The following is a 25,018-nucleotide window of genomic DNA, read 5'->3' as shown; positions in this document are numbered from 1 at the left end:
TAAAAAAAAAAATCTTCATACCTATAGAACACACAATACCTGAGAACAATTAAGGAAATACAAGGTAATTAAATGAATAACATGTCTTTGAGTGGCTTATCTAAGCACATTCACAGAAGCTTGCTGGAAAGTAATCTAAAGCCCATCATTTTTGTTTTACATTTCCAAGAAAGTTATTTCTTTTAAGCACTAAACCAAGAAAATACTGAGTCCTAAATACTTTCATTACTCTGGAAATATATATACATAGTCATTGACTGTGCAAAGAAAAAATAAATCCCATAATGGTACAAGTTGAGAGGTTCAAAAGGTTCTTCAACAAGGCATTACCATATTGAGTAAATATACCCTTCACTCAATAGAGTAAATAACCAACATCTTCTAGTTTTCATGAAAATTTTATATCCCTCTCTTATTAATACTATAATTGCAAATATGTTTCTTCAACTAATATTTATTATTTAATAAATATATATTAATATATATATTTATTATTATATAGTGGCAGACATGAAGAACTAGAAGAGGTGGTTTAAAGTGAAGTTAAGAAACTTTTTTTTTTTTTTTCCTCCCGAGACAGGGTTTCTCTGTATAGCCCTGGCTGTCCTGGAACTCACTTTGTAGACCAGGCTGGCCTCGAACTCAGAAATCCACCTGCCTCTGCCTCCCAAGTGCTGGGATTAAAGGCGTGCACCACCACCGCCCAGCAAGAAACTCTTTTTAAGACTAGCCTTCTCTTCTGTTTTTGAGACAGGGTCTTACCAGGAGCCTAGGTAGGCTGCCATCTTGCAATCTTCCTACTTGGCCTCCTGAGTGCTGAGATTACAGTTATCCATTACCAAGCCTAGCCTCAAATTAATTTGTTTTTACTAAGTGAAAATCATTTTTAGCTTCAAAGACACAGTATTCACAGTGGTGGCTTACAAAGGGAGTCAGTATGTAAGTGAAATGAGAATAGAAAACCCAAGAGATTTAATTAATTTAATGTACAGTAAAACTCCAGGGACCTTTATTTTTGAAAGCTAGTAATAAGTCTCCCCAAAGATTTGTAAGTAAAAGTTCGCAAGAATTTTTCTTTGACAGTTGATTTATTATGTATTTCCTGGCACAAATACAATACATAAACCATGATTTTCCAAAGCTTTATTGGTTTAGGATTATGGAGATAAGATAAAGAAGTCTCTGTATGCCACTATCTTTAGGAAGCTGTACTTTGTCACTTAGGCATATGTTTAGAAACGAATGGTGGATCTGCATTCCTCCAAATATTTTTGGTTAGCCTTTCATATAACCTGGCATTGATTTTTGACATGACAAAACAGTGAGCAGCCTTGGTTAGAACTGGTCTAACTGGGGTTACTGACACTAATAACTTTACTCTCAAGAATACCCTGAGCAAATTAATGAGTCAAAACTTTATATACATTTCCATCGTGTTTACTGATATTCAGCATGTATTAACAAAGAGGTGGCCAAGACTTTCAGTTTAAACTAATAAACATCTTAAAGAACTTTAGAATTTTATGATACATAGATTCAGAATAAAATTCAACAATTTCCTAAACATCTGATAAATGAACATGGGGAACGCAGGTTTTTGTACAAACAACTGGTATGTATGCAGTTTGCATGATTGTAAGTCTACCTTCTCACACTGTCCAACAAAACAAGGCCCACTAAATAAATAAATAAATAAATAAATAAATAAATAAATAAATAAATAAATAAAATAAAATGAAATAAAATAAAATTCCACCTAACCTAAAGTTCCCCAATTTAAAGAAGACCCCTGGTTCTTAGTTTTTTTTATCTGCTCTGTCCTCCCCTCTTGAGTAAGATACAGGAGCACCCCATTTTCAGAGTGAGCAGATGGGGTGCCACCTGGTCTGTATGCAAGCACACATGCTTGCTTAGGTTGCTGCCAGTTCCCTTCCCAAATCACTCTGCTCTCCTACACGCTGGTGAATGTCATCCGGTTTACTGCACTCTAATGACTCAGATGATCACTATGAAGCAAGTGTCTTTCAAACTCTCAGAGGGCGGCAGCAGTTTTAGTTATCAAGTTTATACTGCTCTTATAACACAGTCACACACAGAAGGTACAGTCTGAGTTATATAAACATTGAGGAATATAAACATTGTTAAAATTAAGTGCACAAACCTTTAACTTACCAAAAGTTTTTCGCTTGAAACTGATGGCTTTCTATGCATGCAATAATGGTTTGCTGCCCGTCTACTTTTTTGCCATATACCTTATTGGCAAAGAAAACAAGGACAATAGTGAGTTTAGTTAAAGCCAAACAATGTCACCCTTTAAGTATCTATAAGATACCATAGAAAGTGGGCATAAACTATGATATATATAGTAATTTTAGATAGGATAGGTAAACAGAACCAAGGCCTCCTCCTGGCTTCACAATCTTTCACAGATGCCTAGACTCTACCTTAATTACGTAATCCTAATCTCTGAAAGATTCCAAGCAGAGGATTTTCAGGATCTTCTCTGCATTTCCAAAGACCGTTACGGCTATGGAGAAGACCAAACTCAGGGGCTAGAAAGCCTATCTGGATCCACACAGTCTTAGCAAAGCTCAAAAACAAAAACCATTTCATTCTGAAAAATTAGGTTAAAACAACAGGATATTAAACACAAAATGATTCTCTAAGATTTTTGTAACTAAATAAAAGTTAATTTAAGCTAAATATGGGCAGATGACTAAAGAAAGTACCACCATAACCTTTAATCCAGTGTCTATCTGATTTAACATACAATTAGTTTACCATTTGGGGTTATCATAATATATTTTTTAGAAAGATAAACATTCTTGAAAGAAGAAAAGTTAGATGCTATAAGCTGTTAGTTCTATATTACTGTTGTTAGTTTCAAGGAATTATGTAAACTGGCACATCTGTATAAGAAACAACAGGGAAGAAATGCCCACTGACGACTCACAGTGCAGACCCCATTCGGATAATGCTCTTTTACATAAGCTCGCAGTGCAGTTTCCACTGAAGTTCTCCAGGATTCAATGGCATTTTCTGCTTCGTAGGGCCTTGGATCAGTTGCTTCCTTTCTTAAATGATCAAATTTGAAACAGATTCTGCTTTTTGGATCCAAAAATTTTCCATTTCCCAAGTCTCCATGTTCTGTTATCAAAACCTTCAATTTTCAAATAAATTTAGGAAAAAATATTAACATGGTCACACAGTAATAAATACTAGTTTAAGACCCTTCCTGTACAATTACACTGAAACCACTGCTTAAACTAAGCCATGAAAATACATTAAAAAGAATAGGCCACAGGGTACCGAGGGTATTCTCAATTAGTACACATTAGTGCATCTCCAGATAGTTTTTGGATATTGAGCGGGAGGAAAAATGATTCCCTACTATACGGTGTTGGAGGTGACCATCCACTACCCACTCAAAGAGGCAGCTTACTATTTCTGATAGCAGTCATGAGTCCTTAAAAACTGAGGCCCTCCCCATCTGACAGTTTCCATCCATGAGGCAGCTCTTTAGCCCGGATTTGTTTGCCAGGCAGTCTTTCTGTTCCCCAATGTGCTTGTTTCTTAAAAACTAATCACTCCTACTAACTTCCAAAACTTCAAAACATAATTTATGCATTTAAGAAATATATGAATAAGCCGGGCGTGGTGGCGCACGCCTTTAATCCCAGCACTTGGGAGGCAGAGGCAGGTGGATTTCTGAGTTCGAGGTTAGCCTGGTCTACAGAGTAAGTTCCAGAACAGCCAGCCAGAGCTATACAGAGAAACCCTGTCTCAAAAAAAAAAACAAAAAAAACAAAAAAAAATAGCCCTTTTATTTTTTATCTTACTAGACAAACAAACAAACAAACAAACAAACAAACACCTTTCTCCTCCTGTAGCTGTCCTAGACAGTAAATACTGACCTACAACAAGACTTTCCCATCCGTTTGATAGAAATTGTGCTGACAATGTAGCACGTAAGTTTTTCTAAAATGTTTTGGTCATAAAAATGCCAATTAAATAAATATGTACACCTATCTAATTACACACACACACACACACACACACACACACACACACACACACACACACACACACAGAGAGAGAGAGAGACAGTTTGTGGACCACTGTTTTCAAAGAACGATAAAAGTGCATATACAAACATACACAATTTTATGAACTTCATTGGGTTGGCCCAGAGCTTTGGCCCAAGATATAATCATCTAAGGCACCAAGATAGATGATGATGTGGACCCCGCCTCACTGGGGAAATGGAAGCTGAACATTCTCTACTTCTCAGAAGTCTGCTAAACCCTTGACTCGACAGAACTTGACCATAGCCTCCTGCTATGCTAACAGGCAGAGGACCCCCTTTCCTTCTCCTTAATGCTCTCTTGCCACTCTCTGCCCAACTAAAACCACCCTATAAAACCTCAAGCTCCTTTGTGGCAGGCTACATCCCCTTCACTTGGGAACAAGCCAGTAGTCTGTACCCTGAAGAAAGTTTTACCTTTTGGCCACAGCAGGCTATGTGGTCTGGCTTTCTCCTTAATCCAAACACACCTGACTTTTTGTATACAGAAACATCTATGGAAACCCCTCAAAGACTACTGGCTATCTCTCACTATCCTCTTTAACAGTTGCATAATATCCCAAGATGTTAATAGTGTAATTTAATCCACAAATCTATTACTGGTGTGCCCATCTCTTTATTCACAAGTGTTTTCTGGAGAAGGGAAAAGCACCATTAAAAATGGTGAAGTTTTGTTGTAAATCCTTAACATTGCGCTTCTTTACAATGGACACTTTTAAACCTTTACCTGAGACACAGCAAACGTTATCAGAGGACAGCTTCTGAGAGTCAGGCCATTCGTTCCACTGTGGGTTCCAGGGATCAAAATCAGGTCACCAGGCTTGCACAGCAGTGCCTGTACCCAAGACCATCTCACTGGCCCCTTACTTGTTACTATCTTTAAAGTTTTTAAACATGTGTTCATGTGAAAAATTAGTAGACGCCACTTTTTAATGAAGGTTTTTGGTTTTAAGTATTAAAATTATGTTACCTTGTTAATGCCTTTAGCAGCTATTAAACATTTTTAAAAGATATATTCACTAATGCAGCAATTTTCTTCTAGGGATTTATCCAAAGAAAACCACTGTCAATGTTACCAGGAATACAACATCACTTGATGTAGTACTGTTTGTAATGGTAACCAATTAAATCTCTGGAGAAAAGAAATAGTAACTAGTGTGCAATTATGTGTATGCATGAGTACGCCTGTTGAGGTCTCTCACCTCCACTAACCATTCTCCCTCTAAACATTATATTGCGCCCCCTACAGGCGCACAGAATTGCTACTGAGAAGACCTCCCCAGATCTCCCAGAATGCAGCGTTGTCAGACGGCAATCGCCCTACGCAATCGTCGTCATCACCGCCCAATTGTTCAGACCCGCCTACCCGATACACATCTCCGCTCATGATCGGACTGCGCTCATGATCGGACTGCGCGGCAGAGAGAGAGTTTCTCAAGGGGACTCAAGGGCGGGCTTAGAATCCTTCCTTGTCTGATTAATAAAAATCATGCTCTGATCCGACAGGGCATTCATTTTTCCTTTCGCAGCCTATCCTCTTTCAGGATGTTAAAGCTCTTCAGTACGAACCCAGTCCAAAGTGTTTCTGTCCACGCAGAAACACACATATGCCTGTTGATGTGAATGCAGGTGCCCACAGAGCCAAAAGAGGGTAGTATTAGAACCAAATACTACACCTGGTTACTGCTAACTGACTTCCTGATAATACTACTTCCAAAAATAAAAATGACCATTTTTATTTTTTTGTCATTAAATGCCTTCAATTAAAATGAGTAATGTTACACCATCTCACAATTCTTTCAGGATACGTTTTTATAAATGAAACAAAGAGCAGTGTATTTGGTGTTTTATGAAACATACCTGATCTTCATAGCCTTCAATTTTTACTGGTGTAAACTGGTCCAGGTTATACTGTGCAAATGCACTAAAAGAGAAAAAGGCCAATTACTTAAAATTGTAGTTATGTTTTAAATAATCACCTGCCAGTTAATCTATACTATACATGTCGTGGTTGATAAAACTGTAACTATTTTACCTATCTTTTATTAACTACAGTTAAAAAATACAGATATGGCTGTTTTAAAAACCAAGTAATGATATGCAGCTTATAACTTGGTAAATAAAGCATAACCAGTAAATATATGGCTTCTTATATAAGAACCTGAAAGCAATGATTATAAATATATAATGTAGATATACAACTATTTAAGAAATTATTAATAAACGACTAGGTACCGCAATACTCAAGCAGTTCCTATTGTCAAAGGTCTTTCAGTTGAATGCACAGGAGTATACCTAAAGAGGATATCAAGTAGTAGCAAAAAATAGAAAGTAACATCTGAGAATTACTAACACATTTTCCAGGATATACTATTCAGGCAAAAGAAAAAAAGAACACTCTAGAATAATTTCATGAATGTGATACTAAAAAAAAGAAAGTGGGAGATGGTTCAGGGGAGATGGCATAATGGGTGTTTATTGAGCATCCACAAGGATTCAGATCTCTAGGAACCTAGTAAAAGATAGACCATTGCATTTCTGTAATCCCAATGCTAGGGGAGAGAAGCAGGCTAACCCCAGGGTCAACTGGGCAGTACATCTATCCAAGAGTGAGCTTCAGTTTCAGTGCAACACCCTGACTCAAAACATAAGGTGGAGAGCAAGAGACAGAGACCCCATGTCAATCTCAGGCTTCCGCACATGCACACATTTATATAAATAAATGAACACACAAACAAAAAAAGAGAAAGGATTGGGAGGGAAGCAGGATAATGGGGGAAAAAAGACTGTTTTAATTAGAAGGACCATAGAAGTGGTCCAATGTCACAGGAAGAACCAACCAGCTGCTCATCAGTATTTACTGAGTTGCATTAGAAAAAAACTGTTTCTTTATTATCATTGTGCTTGTATGTGATGGTGAGGGGAGGCTTGTGAGGCTGTAAGTGTGGAGGTCAGAGAACAATTTTATCGTGCTGGTTCTCTCCATCCCTGTACATGGGTTCAGGAGACTCCATCTCACCAAACCCTGAATGGTCTTGAAGACAGAATGAGTATTTTGAGAGGCAAGGCAGTTCTAGAGGAGTCTCTAAAGATTAATATGGCAGTAGTACATACAATGAATCATGGAGTGTGATGACTGGAAACAGAAAAGTGGCAAGACTATGATAAAAACCCACAGCAGAAACTCAGCTAATAGTGACGAGACAGACTTAAGGCCTCTCTAATGAGTGAAGAATAAACTTACTAGGTTATCTAATATGTGTATAGCAAAAACCCAATGTATGAAAAATTATATACAGAACAAAAGTGTATTCTATTAAATTGATACCACCCGTGATGATTTGTATACTCTTGGACCAGGGAGTGGCACCATTTGGAGGTGTAGCCTTGTTGGAATAGGTGTGACCTGGTTGGAGGAGGTGTGTCACTGTGGATGTGGGCTTAAGACCCTCACCCTAGTTGCCTGGAAGTCAATCTTCCACTAGCAGTCTTTGGATGAAGATGCAGAGCTCTCAGCTCCTCCTGCACTATGCCTGTCTGGACGCTGCCATGCTCCCAACCTTGATGGTAATGGACTGAACCTCTGAATCTGTAAGCCAGCCCCAATTAACTGTTGTTTTTTTATAAGACTTGCCTTGGTCATGGTATCTGTTCACAGCAGTAAAACCCTAACTAAGACAGAAGTTGGTACTGGGAGTGGGGTATCACTGTGATAGACCTGACCATGCTTTTATTTGAAAGAATGTGGATTTTTGGACTTTGGATTTGGAAAGCAGTGGAATGCTTTAAATGGGGCTTAATGGGTCAACCTAGTAGGAATATGGAAGACTTATCAAATCAAATCACTACTTGAAATTCCCAACAAAGCATTTTCAAAATGGATGTACGTGGACACAGAAGTGCAGACAGGAAGGCAGAGTAGCTATACACTTGAGTTTTGTAACACATCAAGTAATTTTCCTAAGAATAACATCAATGTGGTCAGATTGCCAGCAATTTGTATTTGAAATGCCCACAGAAGGTTCATGTTCCACATCTGATGTGGCTGAGGGAGGCTGTGCAAGTCCGAGGAAGTGAAGTCTTGCTGGTGGAAGGAGGTCGCTGGGGCATGGCTTTGAAAGTTATACTCCTCTCCAGGTTCTGGTCTTGCTCTTGCTTCCTGATCCTCACAATGGTCTTGGCCACTTGTTCTTGCTGCCATTATTTCCTTGCCATTTTTACTAGAACTCTCCAAAACCATGAGCTAAACTAAATCTTTTCTCCTATAAGTTGCTTATATTAGGTACTTTTTTACAGCAATGTAAAAGTAACTAGTACACTCACCCTTAAATTATTTACTTCAAAGGTATTACTTATAAATTGAAATGAATAGTATTCATTTTTTTCCTAGTAAAAGCTACACTTAAAAAACATAAATACTTAAAAATAGCAATCTAAGGACCCAAAGCCTTTTTTATTGCCCATAGATAGCATCAAACCTCATGTATCTTTAACCTGGAAGGAGTAGGATTAATAAGAAACTTGAAAAAACATAAAATAAATGAGACATGGCAAGCTTTATCCAAAACACTTAAATCAAGTTAAATGGTACAATACAGTGCAAAAGATTCTCAATAATGGAGTAGCCAGAATATGTGGGTTTTGGCCCAACCCTGTCATTAGCTAGAAGGAACCTCATTTACCTTATAAAACCAGGTTTGCACTAAATTCCCTTCCAATAAAAGTAGACTATTCAGCATTTAGGCCAAAGGGGTTGGTCAGTGAGATGGTTCAGTGGTAACAAGCACACACTACACTTGCAATGCTTCCAAGTTCAGGTTAAAACACCATGTTGGATAGTTCACAACTGCCATTTCCAGGAGATTCAACATCCTCTCTTGCCTACTGTAGATACCAGCTTTCATATGCATATACCCACATGCAAGCAAACACACAGACATACTAAAGGAAAATAAAACTCAATTTTTTAAAAAAAAAATAGAAATTTAAGTGTTCTTTCTTTAGATTCTAAAGGCCTTTGATGTCTCTGGTATTCTATTTTGTATCATATGGCCTGATACTGAACATGTCTGAATTTGATGAAAAAAAAAAAAAATTCTAAAGAGGCTTACTGATTTCATTACAGTGGAACCTGATATTCTTTCGTCTGCTGAATAAAAGAGTATTTGGAAATATTTCATAGTGTTCTAGATTTTATTCTACAGGCTCTTTAGTGAGTCTGATTTTACTTTGAATCATACTAAATTTTGGCTTTTAGTAAAGATGCATCAACTCAATCCATTCTAAAGAACAATGATAGTTCTGCTTTTCCCCTTACAAAAAAGAAGGAAAGAGAGATCAGAAAAGATGCAGCCACAGTCACAGTCTAAGGGTGAAACAAAGGGGAAAAGGTACACATGTAGGAAAGAGATATAAATTCATCAACAAAACTCAGTATAAAAGCAACTGAAGAGGAGCCCACATTTCTGGTTATCCATTTATTCCAGTGCGCTGGTGATGGGGACTCTGTTTTTGTGATATCTCCTAAACGTAGGCTATCCAAGCTTTGGACAGCTTTATTATAGCAAGTAACAATCATTTCTTTTGGGGGAAAATTCAAGTTGAGATCTGAAAATGTGTATGTTGTGTATGATGTAGACAGTATGTACATGTATGTATATCTATGTTCTTCTGTATGGGAGTGATATGCAGAGGTTAGATTACAACTTCAGGTAGTCAGTCCTTGCTTTCTACTTGATTCAAGTAGGGCTTTTGACCAGAGCTAAGTAAAGCACGCTACCTGGCCTGAAAGCTTCTGGGGTCTGCCGTCTCCACCTCCCATTCTTCACCAGAGGAGCACTGGGACTACAGATTGTGCTACAGCATCTGGCTGCTGTCTGGGTCCAGGATCTGAACTCTGACTCTCATGATCTTGCGGCACATTTTTACTCACTGAGCCAGTCCACAAATTAGGACATTTTAAACAATTCAAAGCAAAGGAGAAGAAACACTGGCCTCAATTTCTTTTTATTCAAAAGTATTTCAGAAGACACCGAACCAGATGATTAATTCTAAGGCCAATCACTGGCTTAAAAGTATATCTCAGCATTTCAGATACCTTGACATGAGTTCCAATGGTATCAAATGAACATTTAGTTTGAAAAACTAAACAAAGAACATGAGTGATGCTATATAATATGTAAGACAGTGGCAAACGTAAAAGAGAATTTCATTTTGCACTTGCCCCTAACTCCCCCTGTGATTTCTCAGTCTAATACATATAGCTGTCCAAACTTTAACTGTACTTCAGAAACTCTTATATCAAGGATTAGTGCTTCATTATCACCTTTACAACCTCTTTTCTCTCCCAGTCATCTTAGCTATGGAGACATAGAATACTTACTGTGCGGCTCCTTCCCTGAGAAGATTATCGTTATTAAGCAATAATCGAACATCTGCAAAACAATATTGTTTTATATATTACTATTTTTCTGTTTGAATACTGTAAGGAATATAGTTTGTTTTAGTTATACATTAATACCTCCCATACAAGCATGATCAAAATTTTCTAATGACCAAACTATCCATAAATATGCACAAAGGGACACAGAGATGGCTCTGTGATTAAGAGTAGTGACTGATCTTCCAGAGGTCCTGAGTTCAATTCCCAGCAACCACACTGTAGCTCACTGTTGTACATTTAGTTTATTGCTTACATTAAGTTATTTGGGAATTTCATGAGAATCTCATGTGAGACACTGAAGGTCCCTGCCCCAGCTGGTTCTAGTTGGTAAATAAAGTTGCCGGCAGCTAATGGCTAGGCAGGAAGACAGAGGCAGGACTTCAGGATTTACAGGCAAGGGGACAGAAGAAGCAGAATTGCCATTGCCGGGAAGAGAAGATGCAGACTTAAATGCTGTAGAAGATAGAGTATCAATCATTTAAGAGCCATGGAAGAGCAGCCCCAGGCCACCATTGGGTCTACGGTAGCAAATATAGAATATAGATTTTAGTAAGTAATAATTCAGATTCAGAAGTATTGGAGGGGAGGCGTTGTTAACAATGCGGAAGTTTGGGAGTGGCACAACCATTGCGCCATTTAAGGCACATTAAATGTATGGCAAGAATCCAAAGCAGCGCCGGGCATGGTGGCGCAAGCCTTTAATCCCAGCACTTGGGAGGCAGAGGAAGGCAAATTTCTGTGTTCGAGGCCAGTCTGGTCTACAGAGTGAGTTCCAGGACAGCCGGGGCCACACAGAGAAACCCTGTCTCGAAAAAACCGAAAACAAAACAAAACCAAAAAACCAAAAACAACAACAAAAACAACAACAACAAAAAAACAACCAAAACCAAAAAACATCAAGTGTTACCCATCATGGGGGCTCAAGAGGGCTCAGATGTAAAGGTACTTGCTGTGGTAGCCTGACAACCTGAGCTGGATCCTCAGAACACATGAAAGAAGGAGAAAACCAACTCATGCGGAGTTGTTCTTTACACAAGCGTTGTGGCACAATTGTCCACACACACAAAAAAATAATAAATAAAATAATGTTTTTAAAGGTAGTTTAAAGACTTACCATTAAAAACTTCATTAAATTCTCCAGGAGGGGCGTGAATGATGAATTTTGCTGCTATACGTACCTAAGACAGAAATGAAGACATAAATACCACACTACTCTGCTTAAATGACAAAAACCCCAGTCAATATTACACAAATTTCAAAGTTCTACTAAAAATGATTTTAAAGTATATAATATCTCTACTCTCAAATACAAGTTTGCTATTACTGTTTTAACCATTTAATATACTTACACTATACAGGTTAAAGGAAGGTAAAATATCTAATGTATACAGGTTAAAGGAAGGTAAAATATCTTGTACAATCAAGAATTTAAAACTGTTTATAGGTAAATATTTTCTCACAATTTTATTTCTTTTAAACAAAAGAAATTCATGAAGACCATATGTGAGAAAACATGCAATTAAGTAGATATACTGACTACAGCTGATTTACTCAAAACTAGGTACAGTGCATGCAAACATTCCAAAATACAGAAGACTCCTGAACTTCTGGTCCCAAACACTTAGAATCTTTATTCAAATACAAAACCTTATCAGCAAACCCATCCAAAACTACCACAAGTACTCTGAAGACTTAACAGGAAAACAAACAAGAACAAAAAACTAAGCAAAATGTTTGAATGGATACTTCCCCAAATATGATAAGCACAAGACATGAAGACATGCAAAAAAGCACGCTCAGTATTCTTCATTAGAATATTGATAAAGAAATCAGGAAATACTACCCCATGCAAAACAGAAAGGTCAAGATAAAAAGGTTGTTGGTCCAGGCTCAGGACAATTGCAGCACCGTACAATACTTATAGGAATGTAAGCCTGTACAGTGTACAATGAACATGGAAAATATTTAGCACTTCTTATAAAGTTAGGCAAATATCCTAAAATACAATAATATCATTCTAAATTATTACACACACACACACACACACACACACACACACACACCTCTACATCCACACCAAAACTTACTCAAAATTGTTCAAACTGGAAATAATTTACAACCCAAACTTCCACAAACAGGTCACGGGACAAATAAACTGTGATTCAGCTATATAATGTAATTACTTAGCAATAAACAGGAACTACTGATAGATGAAATAACTTGAATTAATTGTAAAGTACTATACTGGAAAGAAAAGAGAAACTCCAAAGGTTAGTGCCACTCTTTAAGACTATGCATAGAACATTCAACCACAGTATATATGCTTTTTAACTAATATTAGGATCGCACATCCAATAAGCCAATTTTTAAATAGTTAAAGATATTGTTAAATCAAAAGCATTTAATTCATTTTACCTATCAAACCCCTACACTTGCCACACACAATACACTGCAGTGTCCAGTGTTCAGCTCAATGTCTCCACGGTTAATTGGAAGGTAGGGATCACAGTCAAAGGCATATCATACCATATATACTCAGCACAGGATAAGAACTAAATTCAAAATCTGAAAAATGGTTTTCACTAAATGTGTACTACCTTTGCACCATCAAAAAGGTAAAAACTGTGAATGATCCCATCTCGAGTAGGGTAGTCTCTATAGCAAAGGAGACTGTATAACAGTTGCCTGGAGTTCTGGGATGCGTAGGGAAGGGAATGACTAGAGAAAAACAAGGAAAAGGAAGAAAATGAGGGAGTTGAGGGTGATAGAACTATACCACGTCCAGATTTTCATAGTGGGCCCACTACTTTATACATGTTAAAAGTCTTAAGGAATATACTTTTATTGTATGCCCATTTTGAAAATAAAACTAGGTTTCTTCTAAAATGTTTAAGAGTACTATTAAAAGGTACATTATATAGGCAGGATGTGTCTGTGAAATTTCATTCTAAATATTTACACCCATCAATCAACACTGCTATCAGTTTCAGTCAGAAAAGCTTCTTTTTTTTGTATTCTGGTTTTGCTGTGGGTGATTTTTACTGCAGAGATTCATAAATGTCCAAAGTACTGAGAGTTACTGTTGAATGCACAGCTCTAAAAGGAACATCTGTATCATTCCCTCCAAGGCTCAAAGAACACTGAAGAAGGGAGAGAAATATGTAAGAGCGAGGAGTGGAACGTTGTAGACCACTGTTCTCCAGGCATGCCTGGTCACTATACTTTTCAAGTCCCAAGTAGCTGTGATACCTGCCAAGAGCTACATAAAACTGGGCCTGCAAACATTCCATCATAGACGGAGAGAGAAGTTAAGGAGGCCTCAGTCCTCCCTGGGCATCTGAGGGATAGAAATTACTTGATTACTATAAAGTTGTTTAGCTTGGTGAGACCCAATTCATTAAAGTGATAGGGACAACAAGTATCCCGAGGAGGCTGGATAAGGAGGTAATGATCACTTTCAAAAGATAGGAGAGGGGAAGGAGTACACGCAGGCACACACAGAGGGAGGGAGGGAGATGGGGAGGAGGGGAGGGAATACTAGTCTGAGTTATAGGACCAAAGTGCTGACTCGTACCTGTTCTGCTTGTCTGAGACCTCACTGAAGTGCCTCCTACTAGAGCACCTCCTTTTCAAGCAGCACGGCCTAAACCCTTCTCTGCTCTATCTCTGTGCCTTGTTCATTCCTCTTTGCCTTACACTGAGAATTGTTTTAAGAACTGTTTTTACTATGAATTCTTGCACAGTGCAGATCACCTGTTTTGGGCTTGGCCTTTAGGATCATACTCAGCTCAGTAAATAAATAGTCCATAAATATTGTCTAGTTAGATGGATTATGTTTCAAAACAATTAATAGAACCTAATATTTTTTGAACACTTGAAAGTTATAATGGACACTCATTCCTAAGTCTTCAACTTAGCAACACCTAAGGAATGCCAGCAACTGTTTGCTGGGGTTTTCTAAGGAAACACAGCCAACAGGATACAGAGAGATACATAATAAATGCATTATGGGAATTGGCTATTATGGTTATGGAGGCATAAAAGTCTTACATTCTAATAATTGGGAGTAAAGGGAACCAGATGTTTTGGGGAGAGGAGAAGCATGGAGAAGGGCAGTGGGGAAGGGGAATGAATGACAACAAAGTATAGCCGCACAGATGTATAAAGAACTCTTTAGTAAAAGCCATTATTTGTATGCTGTGGTGGTCTGAAGCATGCCTCCTACAGGATCATGTACTTGAATACTTGATCCCCATTTGGTGGCATAGTTTGGGGGTCACACAACCTTTAGGAAGTGAGACCTTGTGGGAGGAATACATCACTATGGGCAGGCTTTGAGAACTTATAACCTCACTCTGCTTCTTGTGTGATAGATAAGTGAGCACACCTGCTTGTAATGCCCTGTCATGGACTCTGATCCTTTAAATCATAAGCCAAAAGAAACTCTTCCTTGGGGGCTGGTGAGATGGCTCAGTGGGTAAGTGCACCCGACTGCTCTTCCGAAGGTCCAGAGTTCAAATCCCAGCAACCACATGGTGGCTCATAACCATCCTCTTCTGGAGTGTGTGAAGACCGCTACAGTGTACTTACATATAATAAATAAATAAATCTTAAAAAAAAAAAAAGAAAGAAACTCTTCCTTATTCCTTTGGTCATAGTGCTTATCACAGCAACAGAAAGTAACAAATGTATCTGTTAACCTAAAAATAAATAAAGGGGGGGGGAGGTATATTTTCAAGGCAAAGGCAATGGATACACTTGCTAAGTCTACACTTCCATCTATTATGATTATGTAAACTGCCTGCTCCCAGGTAAAAAGTTGTTAGAAAGCATTAAAACCAAAGTCTTAGTCATGACCATACTAACAATGGAAAACTGCATGTTAAAAAAATAATCAAACTTTTAAAACTTGAAGTAGATAATTCTTGTATGACACATGCATCATACAGAGCTGTCAAAACTAAAATACTACTACCAAGTATGTATGTATGTATGTATATATATATATATATATATGTGTGTGTGTGTGTGTGTGTGTGTGTGTGTGAGAGAGAGAGAGAGAGAGAGAGAGATACAAATTAGTGCTTAAGCTTCAAAATGTTTAGCTGTTTCTAAAGAAAAGGTATACACCTCAGAATTTGTCAGTTTTATTTTTAGTGTAAAAGCAAACATGATTTATATTTCTTGTTCTATGGTTGGATTATTATTGCACTATGTGACCAAAAGACAGCAAGAGCCTTCTCTTATACCCAAACTGGCAGAACTAAAACAGTACCACTTGTGAAATTTCATAAGAACTTTACTTTGTATTTCTAAAGTAACAAAAATGTGTATTACAATCTTGCTAAGATTCTGTGGTAGTGAGACATTTAAGCAAAACACCCATAAAAATAAAATAAAAAACAAAAGAGTATGAAGTACTAGTGGAAACTTACACTACTGTATAGCTAAAGTGGCATAACTCCCAAATTGCATTTTAAATATATGTTTATAATCGCAGCCAAACAGTACTCTCAGCCTTAATCAAAGAAGTCTCACTTTGCAGTAAATGGAAACAAATGTAGAGACTCCTGCCTGCACAAGATACTGAGAATAAAGGATGGCTGTGGAAGTGGGGAGTTAACAATCCAAGAGCTGGAAGATAGGGAGAAGGGCTTAAAATGTTGTCTTCTAAATACAACACAGCCCTGGCAATTATGAACTCAAGCAGCTTCAGATGGAGAAGCGGCTCGTGGGTCCCTACCACCTACTACTGAACTGCTGGAAACTAACAGATTCTGGAAGAGGGAAGGCATACTACTCAATTGTGTACTCCTGGTGAGCCTACCAGGCTATAACAGAAAGTTCTAAACCCAAGGTTTTATAGATAGATAGATAGATAGATAGATAGATAGATAGATAGATAGATAGATAGATAGATAGATAGATAGATAGATGGCTCTCGTTAAACTCTGTGGGGCATGAGACAAAACAGAGAAGCCATGAATATGGGAAATGATATCTGCACAGAGGAAGAGGGGTTGGCAGCAACAGGAGGGAAATAAAAACAAGTTGGGGTGGGGATAACAAGAACACAATATATACACGTGTGAAAATGCATACAACTCAATTTACTGATATAAGCAACAACAACAAAAACTGCTAAGTTTCCAAGCATTTCTCTAAAATCCTCAATAATCTATCTCCGATTTAGCTGAGAATACAAAGAAAACCAGAGGACAATTCTGCCTGTGCACCTCCATATCTGGATACTTTTGAATGGTGCCTAGCAAACAGCAAACCCTTTGATGACTAGTAAAACACAAACACAAATTACCAATGTCCCATACTTGACACTTAGTAGTTACTTTGTGTTGAAAAAAAATCTACAAGTACTAATGTACTCTCATTTAATTAGAATGGCCAGATATCCTGGTGTGTATATGAAATGCCCCCCACAGGCGCATGGACTAGGATCTGGTTGCTCTCTGAGCGGCTATGGATTAGTGACTGGATCCTCTTCCTCCAGATCAATCAGTGGATTAATCTCCTGATGAATGGGAAGTGGGGGTGGGGGGTCTAGCTGGAAGACCTCTTAGAAGTGTGTACATGAGGGCTGTATTTTGACCTGGTCCCTTCTGCATTTCCTTTTCTGTGCTTCCTATCTTCAATGAGGGAATGAGAGCCTCGGCCACATGACAGAGCTTTCTAGAAGCTTCATCACACATGCTGGGGCGGGACTACTTGGTGCTACAGCTGTCAAAGGGTCATCTATACTCCTGTAAGCAACACCAACTATGATAACCAATAAACTAATAGATATACCAACCTACATTTGAGTGCAACTGATTTGTTGGTCTGTTATCTGTGTCTAATCTGGATTGCATAGACATTAGTTTATGCTCTTTCCTAAAAGTTATGAAACAATATGTGTTAGTATAGTATAGTAGTATTATTTTTTAAATATTTAATTACATTATGCGAATGTGCATGTGTGTGGTATGTATGCATACACCATTAAGCATACGTGGGGTCAAAGGACAACTTTCTGTAAGTTCACTGTGGATTCTGGAAGTCGAGCACTGACTATGAGTCAGCAACAAGTGCCTCTATCTGCTGAGCCATCTCACCAGCCCGAGGTCCAGAAATCTTGAAGACACTGTATTACAGACATCTTCTCACGCCATGATTGTTTGTGTCCTATTGTTAAAGGATCGTTTACACCTATGTTCTTCTGTCATTTGCAGTGCGTTCACTTTCTATACATCAACACTCCTCTCTATTTCAGTGACTCTGTTCAAACAAGGGACAGAACACAAAACAGTTAGAATCCCATTCCACTTCATGGTATCCACATGCAGTTGACTTTTTATCAAAATCAACACAAACTGTAGAGAAGCATTTTTTAAAACTCCCATAAATGTAAGTTTAATTAATTTATTAAATTTATTTTTGGTGCTGGCAATTGAACTCAATGTCTTATTATGACAAGAAAGTATGCTGTTGTTCCCAGTCTATAAAGTTCAATTTTTAAAAAGTGAAGCTTGTGATATTTTTCAACTTTTATAAAAACCCAACCATTAGATAAAATAATGGATTTCAGATAGTTATTTTGTAATTCTGCTATTTTTGGACCTGTGGTTTTTACACTGAAATGCAAAGTTCTATTCTTTATGGCTCCCAAATGTCCTGAAATATTATATAAAAATTTCATGAGTAAAGTTTAAAAATTCTATTTATATCATAGCTGATAAGAAATTCCTGCTTGAATTTGGAAGTAGAAGTTGGCTCAACAGAATTCATCCATAAAATTAAATTAGGAGTGTTTTCCAAAAGAGCATACTAGTTAAGCCCACCTTTGTTAAGGAGCTATTAACTTTTTACATTATGGTGAAATCTAGCAGCTCATAAATATTTGTATAAATACAAGATTTCTTAAGTCAGTTATGATTATAGGAGGGGAAATATTTTAGCTGCTTATATATAAATTATATTTAACATTTGAACTGCAAACACCTGTACCTCAAAAAATACCAGGAATTACAACAGACCCAAGTCTAAAAACCAATGGCAAAACTTAGGAATGAAAAATTAGACAGCAAGATTTCCATAGGAAAATCTGACATTATATGCTTTTACTCCTCGCGACACAGCTTTTCTCTCAATTCTGTGAACCACAGGTTATTTATTTATTGGCCCACTGAACCATTTTACTAATCGCATGCAGGGCACTGACTACAGGTGCTATAGATGACATTTCTGTACTTAGGGATTATAATAGATCAGGGAAGAAAAGTAAACCAGAAAGTATTAACAAAACTGTACTTAACACCAATGATGCTTTATTAAGTTCAAGAGAGATTAAATGAACCAAATAATCTGAACTAAATCTCAAGAGTAACATTTCTATCTTTTTTTTTTTTTTTTTTTTTTTTTTTTGCTTTTTTGAGACAGGGTTTTTCTCTGTATAGCTCTGGCAGTCCTGGAACTCACTTTGTAGACACATTTCTCTCTTTTTTAAAAAATGATTTATTTTTATGTTCACTGGTGTTTTGCCGGCATGTGTGTCTATGTGTTGGATCCCCTGGAACCAGAGTTACAGAAAGTTGCAAGTTGCCATGTGGGTGCTGGGAACTGCACACAGGTCCTCTGGATCAGCCATGTATTACTTATATTTACAACTATATCCTCAAAGTCCAGCAGAGACTAAGGTCACGAGATTAACTTACTCGAGATGTTAGAGAAGGACCAGAGCGTGACTAAACAGCATATAGGAGAAGTGTCACAATTATTCAAGGAGAAAGCCATAAAAAGTCACTATAACTATAGTTCAGGATGGCTCCAAGCTCCCTGAGTGTGGGGTTTAGAGAGGTGTAGTTGGAATATAAGCAGCTAGAGGGATGAATCTAGCAACTACACACACACACACACACACACACACACACACACACACACACACACACACACAACTTGCCCGCAACAGAAAGGGAAGAACAGCTCTGACACCATTTCTAGGTGTCTTAACTTTATTTCTTTCTTAGATGCTGTTATTGACCTAACTGTACTGTTTGAATAGTGAAATTCTGTTACAAACCGATCATCTTGTCAACCTAGAGACTATGAACTAAACACTAACTTAATTATCTTTTTACAAACAAGAAATTATTTGTGTAAGACATTTTTGATCATGATCATAAAGGTGACAAAATTTTGATCTAAGGTACAGGTCAAGCAGAAAAAAATTGACAAAACAAACTCTTGAAATAAAGGAAGAAGTGACTGCGACAATGAGAAAAGAGATGTATAGAGATGGAGAGGGCAGGAGATGTAGCTTACTTGGAAGAAGACTTGACAAGCACACACAAAATCCAGGCTTCATGCCCAGCATTAAACTCAGCAAGATAGAGTGTATGCTTGCAGCCCCAGCACTAAGGTAGAAATCGGAGGATCAAAAGTTCAAGGTCATCCTCACACCCATATACAGTTCAAGGCTCCCAAGAGCCACAGAAGTGTTTTTTGGGGGAGATAGGAGGTCCAAGGAGGAAAACTGACTATCAACAATGACTGTCCTCCTTCCGGAGAGTTTCAGAACAGTTCTCTTTGAACTCTACATGACAATTTCATAGTTTCAAACTCACTAAAATGCTTTACTATACAATTCAAATGACCTAAGAAAGAATAAGAAAGAAAAATATAAAACTCTTTTTGGCTTGGAATTTCTATATGTAAAATTTACAGGGTCATAGGAAAAATTAATGCCTTTAAAGGACTTCATTCATTGTTTCTTCAGCTAACTTTACTTCCTTATTAACACTGTGGCCAAAAGAAATTAAGCCATAAAAATCACAGTACAGCCGGGCGTGGTGGCGCCTTTAATCCCAGCACTTGAGAGGCAGAGGCAGGTGGATTTCTGAGTTGAGGCCAGCCTGGTCCAGGACAGCCAGGGCTATACAGAGAAACCCTGTCTCAAACGCTCCCCCCCCCCCCCCAATCACAGTATATTCAGTCTAGTGTCCTAGGTTCTTTTCCCCTTTTGTTTGTTTGTTTTTGAGACAGGGTCTCCCTATGTAGCCCTGACTGGCTTGGAACTCAGAAGACCAAGCTAAACTGAAACTTGTTCCTCCTGACCAGCCTCCAGGGTACTGGGGATTACAGGTATGCACCAACACCCAGCTAATCTCTTTTTGTTGTTGCTTTCTGTAAGTTGGCCTCAGAACTAGAGATCCTCCAGCCCCAGTTTCCTCAGTACTTAGATTACAAATCTGCTCTGCCACACCCAGCTATGATTAATTTCTAAAAATGCCTCATTCCACAGGGCCAGTAAGAAACTATATAGCAGTATCACACAATGTCCACATTACATAAAAATAAACCAGTTAAAAATGATGAAAACCCAAGGTTACCAGTTAACCTTTTCACTAAGTATAAAAAACAAATTTAGAACCTGACACTATAAAGAACTATTGCTTCCTTTTTACAAAATAAACGAATTGAAAACCAAGATATAACCCCAGGATAGTCCTATAATCAACTTCAAGGGAACATAATATCATTAAGTATGCAAGCAAACCTTGAATTCTGATAAACTTAGGTTTAAATATTACCTTTGCCATTTCCCTCCTATAGAAGGCCTTTAAAACCTTAATTTACTTACAGGTGAAGGATAAGAAAACTATCTACTTCAAACTTAAGTTAAAAAAGAAAATGAAACATTTTTCTTATGTGATAAATACACATAAACTACAGTATTATATATTGTAGTACCTTCCCTTCTTTAGACCTGCAAAACTGAAGTGTAAAAAGTATTTAAAACTTACTCCTGAAAATCACAAGCAAGGAAATGAAATAGAGAAGCATGATTTAAGAACTGGTCTTAAAATATCACAATTAAATCCATTTCTGATCCATATGGAACACCCTCCTAAAACAGTACAAGTCTACTGGGTAATAAAAGTGACAAAATATTGTTTTCAATTTACTGGTTATTTAAATTTCACTAGAAAGTTTAACCACTGATTTCTTAAATTAGAAAATACTGTTATAAAATCTGTATGTGAAATTACTACAGAATAATCTTACCTATGTCACAAAAAGATGCTAAATCTAAGCTTAAAATTCTCATTAATTTGTTTCCAACGTTATGCCAGCAGGTGAACTCATACACTACTCTGTAAAACTCAGTGCACTGGGTGTTAAGGAATCTTCTCATTTCATTTTGAAATTTTCAGACCTTTCCAACAACATGGCAAATCTACATTAATTCCCACCCTAACAATTCTCTCCTCATTATTGTCCAAGCCAATTTAGCTCCTAATAATTATATGAAAGTACACAAACATGAAAAAAAAATCGCTTCAAGAACTTTGAATCTGAAACGTTATTTTTCTTGTAATGCACTGGTATATTTTCAATAAACCGCTTAAAACTATTCAATGCTACAAATGTAAATACTGTACAGCAACTTTTAGCGACTTAGGGTCTAATTCTGTGAATTAAGGTAAGGTATGCTTGTCCCCATTTTGTTAGGTTATCACCATTTCATCCAAGGGCACAAACGATAAAACCAGAACACTTCCAAAACCATAAAAGAGGTTGAGTTGTGAACAACCAAAGGGAAAGGAAAGAGAACCCTAACTCTGGTGCAGTATCAAAGTAGAGGGTCCCAATTGAAAATAGCCTTAGTGTTTCTCTAACATCCTACCAGAACTGAGTCTGTTTCCCACATGGGTGTACTTCATTTGGAACTAAAGGACCAAGCTAAGATCAGACATTTCCAAAGTGCACCACACTCATATGTCAATTAAGTCTAAGTTTGAAAAAAAGTCCCAGTCTTTTCCAGAAAAATACTCAAAATGCATAGCGTTCCCCCTCACACTACTCGCCCCTTGGTATGCGGTCTCCTCCGTCGCCAAAGAAAATGGGCAAGCTCAGTTCAATGATCAGATTTCGTATCACAAATGTGAGAACTTGAGTCGTGCATTTGGTCCTAATGCTGTCACAGCATTTAACACACAAGTAAAAGGAGTTGCACTCGCTCGCCCTCTTCAGAGTTGGTCCTATCAGGAAGATGGGATGTCACCAAATCTGCCCCAAGAGGGGGAAGCATCCAAGTTGGGCAGAAAACAACTACGGGAGGGTGAGGGGTATCTTTGTGAACAATACTGCCTTCCGGGGAACATGGGAGCAGCAATTTTTAAAAAAGAAAAAAAGGTAATGACAATATTAATAAAAGAAATAGATGGCGGGGGGGGGGAAGGGGCGGGATGTGGAGACGGCGACCTCGGGAGGGAAGGAAACACCCTGGGGAACCAGGAAGCACTTGGCGTTGGGGAGGAGAAAACTGCAGGAAAAAGTGAGGGTCGGCTAAGCCGTCGTCTCCTCCGGCCCGCCCGACCGCCTCGCGGCGAAAGCCCCAGGCCAGGCGGCGCCGCTCCGCCGTCGGCCGCTCCGGAGCCCGGACCCCCAGGGCCGGGTCTCGTCGCCCCCGCTTACTCCCGCCCGCGGCCGCCGGGCTCCGCTTCCTATTTTCGGAGCACACACCCTACAAGGAGCGGAGGGGCCCGGCCTCGGGGAGCCCGGGGCAGCACCCCGCTCGGGCAGCGCAGGCGTGCGGCCCACCACCGGAGCCCGCCCCGGGTCAGACTCCTGCCCTCGCGCCTCGGCCGGCCGGCCGGCCGGCCCGCCCGCCCTGCTCCTCACCGCCGCGGCGCCTACCTTCTCCTCATCGGACAACTGCTCCTCCAGATCCGCCATCTTCCTTCTGGCGACAGACCGTGGCGCTGGTGGCAGCAGCGGCCACCTGACTTCCCCCTTTTCCGTGCGGTCTTCCGCGCCGCGCGCCCCCGCCAAGGGAGGGGCCCCGCCGCCCAGGCCGCCGCGCACGCGCCCCGGAGCTCCGCCTCCTCCCCCCCCCCCCGGAGCCGAGCCACTGCGCACACGCCCCGGAGCTCCGCCTCCTCAGCCTAGGCCGCCGCGCACGCGCCCCCCGGAGCTCCGCCTCCCTCCCCCAGATCGCCGGGCTGAGCGCCGCTGTGCGCGTGCGCAGCGCCTCCAAAGTGGGATTGCTATGGTTATCTTCTGTCATCCTGCTCTGGTGCCTTCTCTAGTCAACGATGACCATATGGACCCGGTTGGCGACGAGTACATTCTGAGCCCATGACTTTGTTCCCACCAAGTCCCGAACGCTGCCAGCTAAAATGTGAAAAGCTGTACCGATTTAAAACATTTTTAAATATTAGGAAAAATACCGTTTTAATTAAAATAGGCACACACAATCCAGTCCATAACTGAAAGATTACTTTTGATATATTCATTTATTCATCCGAAAAACATTTATTGGTCTTTTATGATAGGAAGGAAATAAGAAATGGAGATTAAAAAAAACCAAACAAACAAAAATCCAAAAGAAACTGCTCTTAAGCTCACCTCTATTAATTAGACATTGAGTTAGGGAAGGCGTTGTACTCCTGGAAGGTTTAAAAAAAAAAAAAAAAAGTTAAGTTAGCCTTGGATCTGTACTCTCATGAACTGGCTGTCCAGAATACAGGGCATCCAGTAGAAATTTCCGTTTCATACAACCAATTTTTAAGGTAAATGTCCCATGAAGGATTTGAAACATTCTAAAACCATTATTTATTGTTTTCAAATCTTGCTGGATGTCTCCTACTTTTATTTGCTAAATCTGGCAACTCTACTACTGAAGCTTCAAGTTAAAAAAAGGGGGGGGGCGGGAAAGGTTGACATCAAAGCTGACACAGGAAGCAGCTAGAAATGTTAATAAAATTGAGTTGCTAGTTCAGTAGGCCTGAGTGGACCATAGAATCTATATTTCTTACAAGCTCCCAGGTATGAGGAGTGCTACTCGTCTGAAAAACCACCCTTTGTTTACCAAGGATTAAGAGTTTAGCTAGGAGTTAAGACTTTAATAATTAGAAAGTGAGAAGGCATTGAGGGCCTTTAGACAGTGTCACGACATGAACGGAACATGCTCAGCGGTGTCAACCTGACAGCTGTGTGTAATTGACAGGTAAGAGGACCCTAAAGAGCTCAAATAGCTATCTAGATCCAAGAACACTATCATTAAGTGACTTACTAAAGTGTTCGTTTGCAGAGAGAAGGAAGAGGAAGCTGACGCGTGCGGGAACTGAAAGTGTCCAGTTGAAGACAAACTCGTGGAGACAACATGCAAGTTAACAAAGTACAGTGCCTGGCCAAACCCCTCGGGAGCTTCAAATCAATATCACTTTCCTCTTTTATAGTTCCTAAATCCTTGCTTTATTTATTGCTCCCTGCCATTGTATGTGCTTAAGTATTACTGTACCTCCAAGCCAAAGCTCAGGAATTTATCCAATGCTGCGTAGCTTGCATATGACTGAATCCTAGGCATTTTGTTCAACATCCCACATTCTTGCCACTGTCAGAATTTTCTCCCTTTCTCCACAGAATAAAACTTGATGGAGGTTCCTTCTCTGGCATGCCAGCAATCTAGTTCACAGCACCTGCTTCATCAACAG

General features: G+C 39.0%; 1 protein-coding gene across 1 annotated transcript in view; it reads right to left on the bottom strand.

Moving 5' to 3' along the window:
• Capza2 (capping actin protein of muscle Z-line subunit alpha 2) overlaps positions 1–23,362 on the bottom strand; it is a 31,769-nt gene extending 8,407 nt beyond the window's left edge. The window contains exons 1-6 of the mRNA XM_021190296.2: positions 23,220–23,362; positions 11,641–11,704; positions 10,467–10,518; positions 5,945–6,008; positions 2,954–3,160; positions 2,173–2,252 (exon numbers count right to left, since the gene is read on the bottom strand). Of these exons, the coding sequence (XP_021045955.1) occupies positions 2,173–2,252; positions 2,954–3,160; positions 5,945–6,008; positions 10,467–10,518; positions 11,641–11,704; positions 23,220–23,258 (506 nt within the window). The 5' untranslated portion in view covers positions 23,259–23,362. The remainder of the gene's footprint in view (positions 1–2,172; positions 2,253–2,953; positions 3,161–5,944; positions 6,009–10,466; positions 10,519–11,640; positions 11,705–23,219) is intronic.
• Between the last annotated feature and the right edge of the window lie 1,656 nt (positions 23,363–25,018).

The sequence above is a fragment of the Mus pahari genome, chromosome 2 (genome assembly GCF_900095145.1).
Source record: "Mus pahari chromosome 2, PAHARI_EIJ_v1.1, whole genome shotgun sequence".
NCBI lineage: Eukaryota > Metazoa > Chordata > Mammalia > Rodentia > Muridae > Mus > Mus pahari.
Note: the sequence above shows the minus strand (reverse complement) of the source record. Positions and strands in the feature narration are given on the sequence as shown.